General features: G+C 48.1%; 1 protein-coding gene across 3 annotated transcripts in view; it reads right to left on the bottom strand.

Annotated features, from left to right (window-relative positions):
- Nucleotides 1-14,419, bottom strand: part of BNIP2 (BCL2 interacting protein 2) — a 49,625-nt gene extending 35,206 nt beyond the window's left edge. Inside the window, exon 1 of one of the 3 annotated variants that reach the window (XM_066592481.1) lies at nucleotides 14,228-14,419. In XM_066592481.1, coding sequence (XP_066448578.1) covers nucleotides 14,228-14,289 — 62 coding nt within the window. In that variant the 5' untranslated portion in view covers nucleotides 14,290-14,419. The remainder of the gene's footprint in view (nucleotides 1-14,227) is intronic. The other 2 variants (XM_066592479.1, XM_066592480.1) reach the window with 2 other exon arrangements.
- Between the last annotated feature and the right edge of the window lie 391 nt (nucleotides 14,420-14,810).

Below are 14,810 nucleotides of genomic sequence, written 5' to 3'. Positions count from 1 at the left end.
TGAGTGGCTGAGACAGTCAATGAATGGCTGTGATTGGGCATCGAGCCAGCACCGAGAACCAACCACAGCAATCTATTGCTGGAGGCGGGGTTCTGAAACATCACTAACAGCAATAGATCTGTCAGTGCAGGAAAAGCCTGGAGCAGCGGCAGAGAACAGCAGCTGGGACCCAGACAGCATAGGCGAGTATTGCTCCTTAGTTCCGGTGGTGTCCCCGTCTTAAAGTCGTGCAGTGCACAAAAATCTGACTTTCTTGAGATTGCTGTGCTCGCGTTCTCCCATAGAAGTCTACTAAAAAAAGTTAAATACCTTCCCAGACTTCTGGATATCTGCCCTAGGAGTGCTATAACATAAGTTTACGGTGCTCACAGTTGGTGACAGGTTCCCTTTAAAAAAAACAAAAACCATTTATATATTACAGTATAAAGTTACATAACAGATTCCTGAAGCAGGGAAGTGCTGGTGCATCAGAGCACAACTCCTGTAACCCTATAAATCAGCTCCCAATACAACATTGTGGGGATGTGGCCGGCAGGGTCACCATCTAGCCGCCCCGTGACGGCACCAATTTCCTGAGATGTGATGGAGTTCAGCGCTCACATGACTCACCACTCACATGCTTCTAGCAATAGCGAAGTGTTCCTGCAAACTGAAAAGCCTGGTCAATGGCCCCCATTATCAGCAAGTGCAGCTTACAATAGTACTGGCATGTAGCCTCCACCACAGACATCCTGAGGCTAGTAGCAGTAGTGTCTAATAATGCTGAGATGTCAGGACAGTAATCTGAGGCCGGCTGCACACCAACGGAAATCAATTGCGATTTTCCACTCAGAGCGAACACAAAAAAAAAAAAAGTTTTCAGGCAGAATCTGTACAGACTACTTCCATTGAAGTCAATGGAAGCCGTCTGACCCGTGGCCTTTCCGCAATCACGGTTGCTGAAAGGTTGCAGGATCCGCATCATCACCATCCACAATCCATAGTATAAAGTGGACTGCGGACAGGTACGTGGGGTCACCAGCTGGGCACAGGGTCAGATTTCACTTCGGAATCCGACCCGTTCGTGTGCAAGCGGTGTCATACACCCATTTTATTAGCCTATTCTAGAGGAACAGGCCGGAGTGACTGCCATGGTGAACGCTGATACAAGTTCAGGTCAGCAGATGCAGGACACTAGCTTATAACGCAGGTGTAATAAAAGGCCTGTCACGGGCTTGGCTATTGCAGCTTAAGGGATTTTCGCTGCAAAATCCGCAGGGTGCGCCTGGCAGCGGATTCTGTAGAAATATCCCTGCATAGCATCCTATGTAAAAGGATTTTTCATGCACACAAGTAGAAGTGATTTGTAATTTCCACTTACGGAAGAAGAATTACAGCATGATCTATTTTGTTTTCAAAATGTCGCCGTAAAATTGCTGCGGGGGTCAGTGGGCGGCACCGACCTGGCCGTGTGCATTCGGCCTAAGGCTGCATTCATACAGGTGAGCGCCGTATCAGCAAAGTAGCATTTTTCACACCAATGCAAGGTCTTCTTCATTCAAAAAGGCTCCTGTGAAATGAGGAACCTCAGGAGCGTGCTTCACGCGGGTCAGTAGATCGCAAGGGTTTCTCATTGCCTTTAATGTGAATGCCATGCAAGGTCCTTAAAGGTCACGTTTAAAACAAAGTGAGGCGTTCTGCAAGAACAACCAAAAGAGCGTGCTGCGACTTTTATCCTGGCAGCATCGTTGCAAGGAAGGAAAAAAAAAAAAAAAAAAAAAAGCTCCTGTGAATAAGTCCATTCAAAATAGGGTTCATATCTGTGCATCGCAAAATGCACTAAACTCACGCGAGATTTACGGCTGTGTGAATAAGTCCTTAAAAGGTTTTTAAAAAAAAAACTAAAAAAAAAAAAAACACAACACGTTGCTAGGAGACCTGCGAAGGAAGTTAAAAGAAAGCAGTAAGTTGTAGGCAGAGGGTGCGGGAGCCTCCAGGGCCCACCGGCCCGGCTGCTGTCTGCGGGTACTGCAGGCTATTATATACACACTATGGATACTTTTGATATGGGTGAACTCATTGCTCTTGATGCATCGGACGTAGCTGTGCAAAAGTGACAAAAACCAGCCAAGAGAGCGCCACCCTCTGGTGAGGACACGGTTCTCAGAGCCCTGCTAACGATTCTTACAACACAAGAAAGCACAAGAAAAATGTCGCCTGTGTGATCATCTGAGCGCTAGAAGGACGTTTCCATGGGGTTGGGCAACTTCCCAGATCGTTTCCTGCTTGCGTTTGTTTTCATGCCCAAAATACAGAGTACATCTGTAAGCATACGTGCGTGAAGACGTACGCATACGCAAGGATACACAATTCAATACACAGAAAAACGCGGCAAAATTAATACTGCTTGTTATGATACGGTCATGTGAGCCCGGCCTTAACCTTCATGAGGCTTCATCTTTGCATTCAGGGAGTATGAAAGGGGAATCCCGTAGCCGACCGGCTCCGCGTCTGACTATAGTGGGTCCGGACGCTGTTGGCGCAGCTGCCCGGCTTTTGGACGGAAGCTAAAGCTCTGCATGAAGCACTTTCTCTTCTGGTATTTTGGGCTGGATCTGCGATGGAACCTCCGACTGGACGTTTCAACGCAGATGTGAGACCGGCCTTAGATATCCAGTCCACAAATACACAGCGCTTCAACAGGTACCCAGTTCTAAGACGTCTTATTCACCCATATGCAAGGCTTCAGCCAAGCTTGAACATGGCAGAAATGCTGCGTGTGTGAACGAAGCACCTTCAACTGGACATCCTGTGATGTGCCGCGTACACCTCTATATACTGCATATTACAGACACGTTTAGCAATAACCGAAGCGATGACATACAACACTATCCAAACACCCCCCATCTCTCTACATGAAGTTACATTATGTAGGCAGTGTCTCCACGTTTTCACTGCTGTGCAATTCCATCTGGGGGTTCCATCACAGCCGGCGAAGACAGCACTGCGACGGAGCCCCCAAACGGAAACGCATGGAACCTTCACTGTCATTAGTGAAATAGACACTGGTGTCCATTTGACTAGGTTTCTCTAAAGTGATGTCCGTTGGCTAATGACATTGAATTGTTCCGTTCCTTTTCATTTGGGGGGCTCCGTCACAGTGACGACAACACCCCCAGATAGAATACTACAGTGTAGGGAAAAACAATGTGGCAACGTTCCCTTAAGGCGCTTTTCCAGTTTGTATGCAATTGTTTCACCACTGAGATATACAGTATCTTTCCCCATACAGTTTCTCAGGAATTAGCTGGATGCACGATAATACAGATGGTGGATCACTTTTTCCAATTATATGCAATAGTTCTTCCTGCTAAAATGAAAGTTTTGAGCACAGAATCCTAGAATGGTAGAGTTGGAAGGGACCTCCAGGGTCATCAGGTCCAACCCCTTGCTCAGTGCAGGATTCACTAAATCATCCCAGACAGCCTCTGTTTGAAAGAGAACTCTCAACCTCTCGTGGCAACTTGTTCCACTCATTCATCTCCCTCACTGTCAAAAGGTGATATTCTCATCTGTCAAACATCTTCACCTTATACATACATCAGTAGAAATCCTGATAGATATCCTGTAATGCTACTCAATATCCTCTTAATAGCTAATCAGCTTGGGATCTCTCAAAAACATGTCTATCCCAATTAAGGCTTCCTGCACACGGGCGGATTTGCATTGCACAATTCGGAGTGAGATTCCACCTCCAGCCCATAGCACGCTATGAGAAAACACGATTTTCTGTCCAAAAGCAGAAGCGATTGCAATTTTCCGCTCACTGGGAAAAAACCCAACTTCGTGTGTGCTACACACGGCCGGCTTCCATTGAAGTCAATGGAAGCCGTCTGTCCTGCAGCCATTCTGCAATCATTATTGCAGAATGGCCATAGGAGACGCATCATCACCACAGCGATGGCGCAGTGTCCTCTCAACTGTGTATGTGCCAGCCAGCACATTCGCAGCAGAGGCGGCCATGCCATCGCCATAGCAACGGCGCAGCATCCTCTGTACTGCGTATCTGCCAACTGATGCTCTGGCTGGCACATTCGCCGTAGAGGAGATGACCGTCGGAGCGGTAAGCTGGGGTCAACGGGTCGAACTCCGCTAGGGGAATCCCGCATGCGGGGTCCGACCCGCCCATGTGCAAGCGGCTTAAAAAGTTCTGGATATTAATATTATGGGAACTTCCATGATTGAGAATGTACTTGTAATCTATGTAGGCCTCACTTCCCCAACCAGATGTAGCGTCGCTATCCCCCAACTGACCTCTTGTATCCTTTATCCAAGGTTACAAAAGTATCACTTGTAGAGTAAAATGCTAGTGGAAATACTGAGCAGCAAACCGGCCTGAAAACAGCCATTCAAAGGACTCACCCAACTGTTGTCAAACATCTCTTGTGGTTGCAGAGACGATGAGTAATGAAACATACGAGTATTTATAAAGCTCTGTGGTCCAAGGACCGGTTAGCAAGGAAGCCTTGACATTAACCCTTTCCAATCCACTGTCTGACATATTCCTACATTGTGATTGAAGCTAGTACAGTTCCAATGTCAGAAGACGTCTGACAGGGTATTCTTACCGTCTATTGCCAGACACTCTGCTGTCTGAGCTGCTCTGGCGCACACATACTGGCTTTAGCCAGCAGATGGCACCGTTGTAGAACAGCAAAAAGAGAAAGCCTTTTAGGAGACCCCGAATCCAAAATTGGATTGGAAAAGGTTAAGGTATTCTGGAACTTGAACTAACCTATAATAAGTTCAGAGAAATAAATCTAATCTCTCGGATGATTCGTGGCTGCAGAACCCAAGTCTATAACATGCATTCTGAAGCTGTTAGAAAGTATGTCTGGATGTATTCAAAGCGGTCATGATGTGTGTGTATATATATATATATATATATATATATATATATATATAAAATGAAGAGCAGGTCCCTTTCTTACTCTTTACGATTTAAACCTGTCAACAAGAAGCACCATACAGTAGGTTATAGTACTTGTAGTTTAAGATGATGGGGAGTCCAGCGATCAGTGTCTCAGTCACCCGGTCCCCCTGGTTGGGTCAGCGCACACACATCCGACTTGACTCTTTCAGAAGGTTGCGCCCATATAGGCGAGTGGGAAAGCATGAATATGATGGATTTAACCCTTCACGATCAATTTTTATTTTACCCTCCATTAATGAATATTTGTCAGATCTCCCTTTAGTTGTACTAGCCAGAATTTTGAAGCATGTTCTATTAAAAAAGAAGAAAGACCCTTCCAACATTTTAAACTTCCTAAGATTACAGAGGAGGGAAGAAGGTATGTAGAGATGGGTAAAAGTGCCAAGTAAGAGAGGAGGTCTACCCCAAAATATTAAACTTGCCTTTTCACCCTTGAAGGGATATTCCCACCCTGGAAATATATGGCAGAACGAGAGGATCTGCCATAAGTGTCTGATAGATGTGGGTCTCAGCTCTGGGACCTGCACTTATCTCTACCTGACTCCAACCTCATTCTGGTTCCCTTCCATTACATGAAGTGGCTGGGACTACAGGAACAGATGAGCTGGCCATTCTATGTAGTTTCCACTAAGGCGATTCCCGTAGGGCTCATGTCCACGGGGAAAATATGATTTAGGATCCGCAACGGATTACCTGCACGCGGATCCGCACCCCATAGGGATGCATTGACCACCCGCGGGTACATAAATACCCGCGGATCGTCAATAAAAGGGATTTTAAAAAAAATGGAGCATGAAAAAATCTGGACCATGCTCCATTTTCGTGCGGGTCTCCCGCGGGCTTCTATTGAAGCCTATGGAAGCCGTCCGGATCCGCGGGAGACCTAAAATAGGAATTAAAAGCATTTACTCACCCGCAGCGGGCCGCGAAGCTTTTCTCTTCCTCACGGCCGCATCTCCCTTGCTTCGGCTCGGCGGATGTGCCCGGCGCATGCGCGCGGCACGTCGACGACGACGTGCCGCCGGCGTCAGGAATTCATCCGCCGGCCGAAAAAGATCCGGCCGTGAGGAAGAGCAGAGCTTCGCCGCCCGCTACGGATAGGTAAATTCTTATTTATTCGTATTTTCGGCGCTCATGTCCGCGGGGCAGGAGGGACCCGCTGCAGATTCTCCATGTAGAATCCGTAGCGGGCCCGATTTTCCCCGTGGACATGAGGCCTAAGGCCACACTCACGCGGACCGTTTTTTTGTTGTTTTTTTTACAGCATTTAGCGCAACGTTTCAGCTAAACGCTGTAAAAACGCCTCCACCGATTTCAATGGGGTTTCTTAGACCAGCGACCTTCAAACTCTCTGCTCCATTTTATTGATTCAGTGATTTTTAATGCACCTCAGCCCCCATTGCAATGATGGGATGCATTAAAAACGCTGTGGAACGCGTTTGTAAACGTAAGACACCACATTTAAGACGTGGCGTTTTTACAGATGCCTGTGTGAGAGCAGCTTAAGACACAACATTTACCCAATGTATCTCAAGACATACATATGCCTAAGAAGTAATCCATGTCATCTACAAGCACACTTCTGGTTTAATTTACACAATATTCTGGTTTAACCCCTTAGTGACCAAGATTATGGAACTCCATGCCTGAGGACGTGGTAATAGTAAATTTGCTAAAAGAGTTAAAGGGGGGCCTGGACGCCTTTCTTGAGTGAAACAATACTATACATTTTAATCATGAAATACCTTCAGAAGGGTCGCTAATCCAGGGATTGTTCTAATTGCCAGGTTGGAGGCAGGAAGCAGTTTATTTTTCCCTTAAATGGCGAAAATTGACTTCTAGCTCATTGGGGGTTTTTTTGGCCTTCCTCTGAATCAACATTGGGAGGGTAATGGGCTGAACTGGATGGATATGCGTCTTTTCTTCACTTTACATACTGTTACTAACTTTCCAACAAATAACTGATATGATAATTAGCAAAAAAAAAAGACCAAATCCCTTTAAGTGACCAAAAGTAACAGTGCAGAAAAATCCTGCTAAAGTGCTGGCTACTAGGCATTCCCTTTTTTATTTGCTGTCCACTGCCTGCTGACATGTGAAGACCGCTCGCTGCTGTCTCATGCTGCCTAAAGAAGTCTATGGAGACTGGAGGAGGAGCGAGATAGGCAGGGAGACTCACGCAGACTCTGCTACATCCAATGGTGTAAGACTTCTTACATATACACTGCTCAGTACTGCTGTACAAGGTTGTCCCATACACTGAGTGCAGTGTATGGGAGACATCGTAGCAGTAGTCTACACCCACCAGTTCAAGGTAGACTAAAAGTTAGAGATAGAGCCTGCAGAAGGGAAAACTGGTGAAAGATACAGGAAACAAACCACATAATGTCCGGAAATAGTGTTACTCCTCAGGAACACACGGCAGCTTATTCTGAAAAGTTATATATGCTTTAAAAAGGGGAAGTTTATTACGACCAGCATTTTAAAATGCCATCCCCAATATGGTTCCTGCAGGTGCAAGACGAGGCACACAACTCTTCGTACATCTCAGGAACAGCCTGCATGACATATGTCCTGAGAACACTCTGCCCACATAACCCACTTAGTATAGCGGCATGCTGCACGGCAATCAGAGTACTTCCCCTTTTTAAAAATCAATCCCTCTTAATTCTGTATCATGACAGGCTAAAGGCTTTACGCCATCACTTAGTTCTAGCTGCATCATCAAACACAGGGGGAAAATAAAGTTGGCCACTTAACCTCTGCAAGACTCTACCCAGTTCCAGCGAAATTGCGAAATTGCTCTACTGGCACGTCGCTACATAACTAGGCAGGCAGGACTTCCAGGAGGCCGCGAAGCATCTAGAGATATTGTTAAGAACTTAAAGGGCCACGCCGATTGAATAATTTTTTTAAAAATCATTCATGATGTAGCTGTCCCCCCAGTATATACAAGTGAGCTAGTGTTACCTTGTTAGTTATAACTGTCTGAACCTCCTGGATTCTTCTAGGGATAGTCATGTGATCTCAGTTCTGACCAGCTCAGATCTACTTGGGGCTATGTGTTCATTTTCTAGTCAAATTCTCAGTTTGTGCGATGCCATTACATGATCCTTACCAGTGAAACTGCCTCCTCAGAGGACACAGAAACTCCTGTCAGTTACTGATGATCACATAGCTCCTGTCACACAGTTATAATAGGGGAGATTACCGCTCATCCTCCTGGCTGTATACTCATGGTCTATAGTTTATTTAGGTCCAAGCGCTGTCCGATGTAAGTTGTTGCGCCCAAGATTTTCAGGCACCTTTAAATTGTCTATATGCATGTACCCTTAAAGGGGTTTTGTAAAAAAAAAAAAAATCTATAGTCCCCTATTCCTCCACAAGCAGACTCCTTACCACATCTTCTGCTCGCTGATTTTAACCAGTCCCCCGTATCAGCTAACAGCAAGCCTCTGCTTCCTGTTCTAAAGCGGGCATTCCTCGCATTCTTCTTCTGGCAGGTCAGGTCCCTATGCTGTAGCGTTCATTGACGGGAAGGAAGGAATGCTGATCTATTGCAGACACAGGACGCATGCGCAGTCTCTGCAATAACTCGGCACTACCTCCTAGGCTGTGAACTGTGATGCAGTCTACATTGCTGGGCAGGAAGGAGACTACCTGTGAATGTATGTAACCTCATAGGAAGCAGAAGAAGCTCAGCAGGGAGAAGATGAGGTAAGTAGACTGACAGGGGAGGAATAGGGGAGTATAGAATTTTAGGCTGGGGTCACACGGGACGTAATCCCGCCGGAAATCTCACGGTTTGGCCGCAACAAAAACCGCGAGATTTCCGACGGGAGAACCGCCGCGGAAAAACCTGCGGCGGCTTTGAAGCGGCCCGGCCGCTCGCTCTTCCTCTGCGGCTGGCGCTCCCATAGAGGAGAGCGCGGCCGCGGAGGCCAAAAAAAAATAAAATAGACATGCTGCATATTCTGAAACCGCAGCCGCGGTTCCAGCCTGACTTACCGCAGCGGACTGGCCGTCCCAGGTGGACGACATTTCTGAGAAATCTCATCCACATGGCTGGCTAATCACGAGATTAGCGGCCGCAGGCGGATTTGCCGCGGCGAAATTCCGCGGCAAATCCGCCCTGTGTGAACCCAGCCTTAGTTTGTTTAATAACAGAACCCCTTTAAATTAAAAAATCTCACTCTCAGCGCGGCTTCAGACGTCTGTATATCGGACGGGTTTTCACACCCAGCCGATATATGCTATCCCTCTCTTCAGGGGAGGAGGCGGAGCAGTGCAATTAGCTCCCACCCCCTCTCCAGCCCTCTGCAAAGGGAGGGGCAGGACAGGGTGGAGCTAAGTTCCGTCCCCGTCCCCCACACTCTCCCAGGGCAAATAGTGGTGAGGGGCAGGAGCTAATTGCATTGCTCCCAGCCCGTCCCACCTCCTCCCCCTGCAGAGAGGGACAGCGTATATCAGCCGCACGTGAAAACCCAGCTGATATACGCACGTCAGAATAAGCCCTCAAGGTCATGGCTGATAAATATCAGACAAGGAGGATGCTCTGAATGAAAGTGCCTGGAATACACAGGAGACATCCAGAGTGTGACAAACATGAAACAAAAATGTGTTTTTTGCAGGCGTGGTCCTTTAATAGAAAAATTACAAATCCAGGCTTATAGTTACTATGTTTTAAGTATTTCTGAGGGCAAAATGTTTAAAGAGTTTGTCTAATTGTAAACTATTGATGGCCTATCCTGCAGGCAGAGAGCAGATCAGCAGGTATCTACCCTCCTGGGATCCCTGCTAATTAACAGTTCATCGGGCCAGTGTGCATGTAAAGTTAACCACTGCAGTGAATGGGAACTTTGCCTGTAATACGAAGCCTGGCCACTGTAATTAGAACAGAGCTGTCTGTATCCTACAGAAATCAGTTCAGAGCATGAGCACAACTGCCAGGTAGACAGCTGATCTGTGGGGATCTACTATTGATGGCCCAACTTAGTCTTAAGTTAAAGGGGTTTTCTCACTATGATAAAAAAAAAACAACTTTCTAACAGCTGGACCTGGCATAAAATAAAAAAAGACATAATACTCACCTCTCTTTAGTCCCCGGGACACAGCTGCGCAGCTCCCACACCGGATACCAGGATGTATGTCCAGCAGAGGACAGGTGACCACTTCAGCTAATCAGAGGCCATAGCGCCACCGTCCAGAATTCCTGGCATCATGGCACCCAAGATGTGAGCGCTGGACATACATACCAGGAGCTGGTGCCAGGGCAGGGAACTGCTCAGCTGTGTCCTGGGGGCCTGAAGAGAGGCAAATATAGTATGTCAGGTCCAGCTGTCAGATGTATTTCTTTTAATAGTGAGATAACCCCATTAATTAGCTGGTCTCAGGGATTCAGCTGGGGGATCATACATTTCAGCAGTGAAAATATGATATTACTCAGCCACCACTTGTTTGATATGTTATGTAGCAATATTAGAACACAGGGTCTCTAGACTTCTCTCTGCCTCACCCTACTAGTGACCCTAATCCATCACCCCTCTTCCAGTCTCCTGCCCAGCGGTCACCTCACCTCCAACTTTAATGCATCACATCCCCAAACTCCTGAACACTTGTTCTAATCTCACCTGATCATAGTTACTATATCTGGCCATTCTATGACCCGTATTCTGCATGCTTCTCAGTAGTGTTCCACTTTGCAGGCCGTATCTCTAAATTCTTAGGCTTCCTTAACGAGTGGGTGGAGACTGGCGATGATACAGAGAGAAGCAGGAACTCTTCTCCCCATGAAACATTCTAGATTTTGGTGGATACCAGCCCGTGAGCTGCTGCAGCAGGATGAGCTACAGCGTATGGCGGAAAGTTTGTCCTGTGCATGACCACGTACTCGTGCATACCATCATGCGCGGTGCACCTGGGGTTTTCTGTCTGGATATCCCCCCCTCTCCCCCCCCCCCCATCGCCAAGTAACAGCGCGTATACACGCGCGATATAATTGCGCATATATACGCTAATAGGGAACAATGGGCTCTCACATACGTATGCAACAAAATAGAACATGCCGTGTTTAGCATACAGAGCCCGTGTGATACGCGGTACAGATATGGTGAGGTGATCCGGCCTACACAGGAGGACTGGCTCAGCTGCAATGCATCTGCTAGTTTAGTTTCCTGCTCCACCACCATATAAGCCGGTCAGACGAGTGTCATGTTATTGCATCTTATGCGGTGGAGTCCATAAACATACACTGATCCCTTCACATTACCGTATATACACTATATATACTACTACACATGTAAGGCGGCGGCAGGTTCTGTTTTACCACCTATTACACACAATAGAGCCCTATTGTTCTCTATGGGCACGTATGAAAATGTTGTGCATGCACAATTACAACACGTATGTGCGCCATTTTATACACGTTGCGGGGGATCGCAGGTAAGACGCTGTTTTATACAACATTTTAGCACACGTGTGAGCCGGCCTCACACAGCACAGATCACATAGTACAAGTGTAGCATGTCTCACAAGCGTCTACCTGGACAGGTTTCCTACTAAATTCATTGCTTCAGGCCAAACAAAAAAAAGCAGTGTGCAGCACCCCGCCTGATGACATCACCAGTCAGGCGCCAATTACGGAACAAGGGCCTGTCTGCAGCCAGCAAGTCAGGGTGTCGTCACAGGGGTGGGGGGTTTTGTTCATTTGAAGCCGAAATGGGAGCAGATTAAAAAAAAATAAAATAAAAATAGCAGTTCTTGTCCTTTCTACCGTCTCTGCTTTTATGATCCACCCCCAATTTTGGCTTTAAACCCCGGAGGTATGACCGCGCCCGACTAGTCCTGCAGCTTCATGACTGTTCCTGCCATCCTGTAAAGTGGTGGCATATTACCAAGTCTATGCCCACAACTGTGACGGATCTGCTAAAGAATGGGCAGGACCCACTGTAAGTCCATGGGGCCACCGGTGGTGTTTGTGACCATTGTGTAGCGGGTCAGACATTACATTGTGGTCTCCAGTTACTGCAGGAAGCATGAAGATGAGGTTCTCAAGACTTCTGTTATCCCACCAAGATCCTCTCCATAGGTGACCAATAGCGATCCAACTGCGGGGACCATACATTTATCACCAATCCGGTGGCTAAGGGATAAATTATTTGGGTGGTATGAGTCCTTGAAGCCAACAGGAGGAAATGCTGTGATGGTAGAATGTACGGCACGAAGCCAATGCTGCAGGAAAATAAGCAAAACATGGCTACAACCACCAAGGTGTAAAGGGGGTATGCCAGGCATGTACTATTGATGACCTATCCTTGGGATAGGTCATCCACAGTTGATGAGCCAGGGTCTGCTGATCGGGATCCCTGCCAATCAGCTGATCTTCCGGCCTATTGTCAGCTCAGTGGGGTCAGGGATGCCTTCAAATGGGAGGGATGCCTTCTATTACACTTCCACCGATGCAGGTGTCCGGCCCCGCTGCACTGACAGAAGACTGGAGGGAGGGGAGGGTTGGGAGAAATCAGCTGATCGGTGGGAATCATGAAGGCAGATGCCCGCCGATCAACTACTGATGACCTATCCTGAGGGTACATCATTAAATGACCAGAATGCACCTTTTATTTTTTCATCCTGTTTTAGGCTTCTGATTGGTGGTTGTCTGACTGCCAGACCCCTGAGAACAGACCCCCTGCAGTGTCAGACATAGGGCTTCTGACAAGGTCATTCTCAGGTTATGTCGCCTCCAGGAGGTACAGGCAGCTTCTATTAGTGTACAATGTGGGGACCGCAAGAAGGAAAGCTTTTCTCAGTTAGGCCAGCTGCACACAGGCGTTTGCACCCACGCCTCAGCGCGGCTGCCATGCACCACGCACGAGGCTTTAGCCTGGGTCACACAGGGCGGTTTTGCCGCGGTTTGCTGTTGCATATCCGCACTGCGGCAAAACGGCTGCGTTTGCAGTACAAATGTGTTTGGGCAAAAAGCTGTTCTCACAGGGCGGATTTTTTCCGCACTGCCGCAGTGCGGAAATGCAGCTGCGATGCGGTTTTTCAAGACGCAGCATGTCCATTTTTTGTCTTTTCCGCAGCATTTTTTTGCCCATAGACCTCTATGGACGCAGCAAAATCCGCTGCAAAAGTAACAAAGCGCTGCGGAAAATCTGCAAGAAAATACGCAAGACAAAAACATTTGAAGCAGTTCTGCGGCAAAACCGCAACAAATGCGCCCTGTGTGAACCCAGCCTTACTGTGCCGCATCCATGTATTTTGCTGTACTTGCTGCCCCCACATGTTCATTCGCACGCAAACGAATGCGCCGATTGAAATGGCCAATTAGTTCTGGAGGTGTTCTTTTTCTAGAAGAATTACACCACGTTTTTCACTCCCCTCCTTTTGTATTCCACGTGCGTTTGCACACCTCCCCCCTATTGACTCCTATGGAGACCTTTGGTGTGCAGAAAGACAGTGCATTTTTTTTTTGCACGGAGCCAAAAGTGTGCAAAACGCGCGGGTGTGAGCGCCCCCACGGATCTCAGGACGCTCTATTTACTGCGGATTGTGCGCACAATTTTTTCTTGCACGCGTAAATACACCAGTGTGACACAGCGCCTATTACCATAACGGCACAGCACCCCTGCGTGCGTCGTGTAGCTCGCTGCTGGCCGCCTGATCACATCCACATCACCCTCAGAACCTCCTTGTCTGATCTGGGTGTTTAAGGACTGTTTGGTTTCTTTTACTCCCCCCCCCCCCTCACCTTCCCCATTTTCCACCCCTCGAGGGTCACCCGTACGAGGGCTCCTTCACACGAACGCGTTGGAATAGCGTATCGCACACACAGAACACGCCGTACCATTCTGCCATAGGCTGCGGTCATACATTACTGCACGCAGATTTTGCGCAATAAAGATGGCGGCACATTCTATCTATCATGCGCGCACACACACACCCCAACAGCGCATGGCAGTCAGTACGCAACGCAATTTCTTCGTGCTGCGCGACTGTCACACGCGGGCGGCATGCAGCTGGTTACGCTCGTGTAGGACACCATAGTTTGGTTCGGTCTATTGTAAGTGATACGGTACCAGCACCGGTGGCAGTACTCGGCTGTAGCACACCACTGCCTGTGGGGTCAGCTCCGAGGGCTCCAGCACTAATCAGCCCCTTCAGACATGTGAGGACACCGCTCACCACCACATCAGCTCCGCAGTAACATCAGGATGACGCCCCCGGCGGCCACTGACCGCACTGATAACTCACTCGGCATTCCGGACGTCGGGCTCCTCAGCAGACATGTCCGCAGGTCCGTCCCCATGAAGCATGTCATCGGTGGCGGCCCGCTCCTCTGCACGCTCGGCCTCCCGGAGGGTAGCGGCGCTTCCTACCCTCTACTAGGACCTTGATGACGTCATGACCACATGACCGTGATGTCAGCGCACCACGTGACCGCTCCTTGTAGAACGCTCGGCTGGTGGGCTGCCGCTGAGATCACGTGACGTCACTGCGCAGTGTGGGGCGTGAGGCGCACCTCTGTGCCGTGTGGGGGAGGGGCGCCTCAGGGCGGGAGAATGCGCGGGAACTGCCTTGTCACGTGACATATACGCTATATACGGCTGTACAGGGTTGTCTGAAGTAACTGGGGGGAGATCAAGAAGTATTCTTATATATATTATATGACGCATATACTTCTATGTAACGTGGTTATTAGGTACTTATAAGCCGTCGAGGCTTCAACTCTCAGCACCCCCACAATGAGTTGAGGGGCATAATGTCCCTTCCCCTCCCCCTCTGTACAAAGCTCTGTACAGTTAGTATTATTGGCATTTCCTGGTACTACAGCCCT

The sequence above is a fragment of the Eleutherodactylus coqui genome, chromosome 2, assembly GCF_035609145.1.
Source record: "Eleutherodactylus coqui strain aEleCoq1 chromosome 2, aEleCoq1.hap1, whole genome shotgun sequence".
Lineage (NCBI taxonomy): Eukaryota > Metazoa > Chordata > Amphibia > Anura > Eleutherodactylidae > Eleutherodactylus > Eleutherodactylus coqui.
Note: the sequence above shows the minus strand (reverse complement) of the source record. Positions and strands in the feature narration are given on the sequence as shown.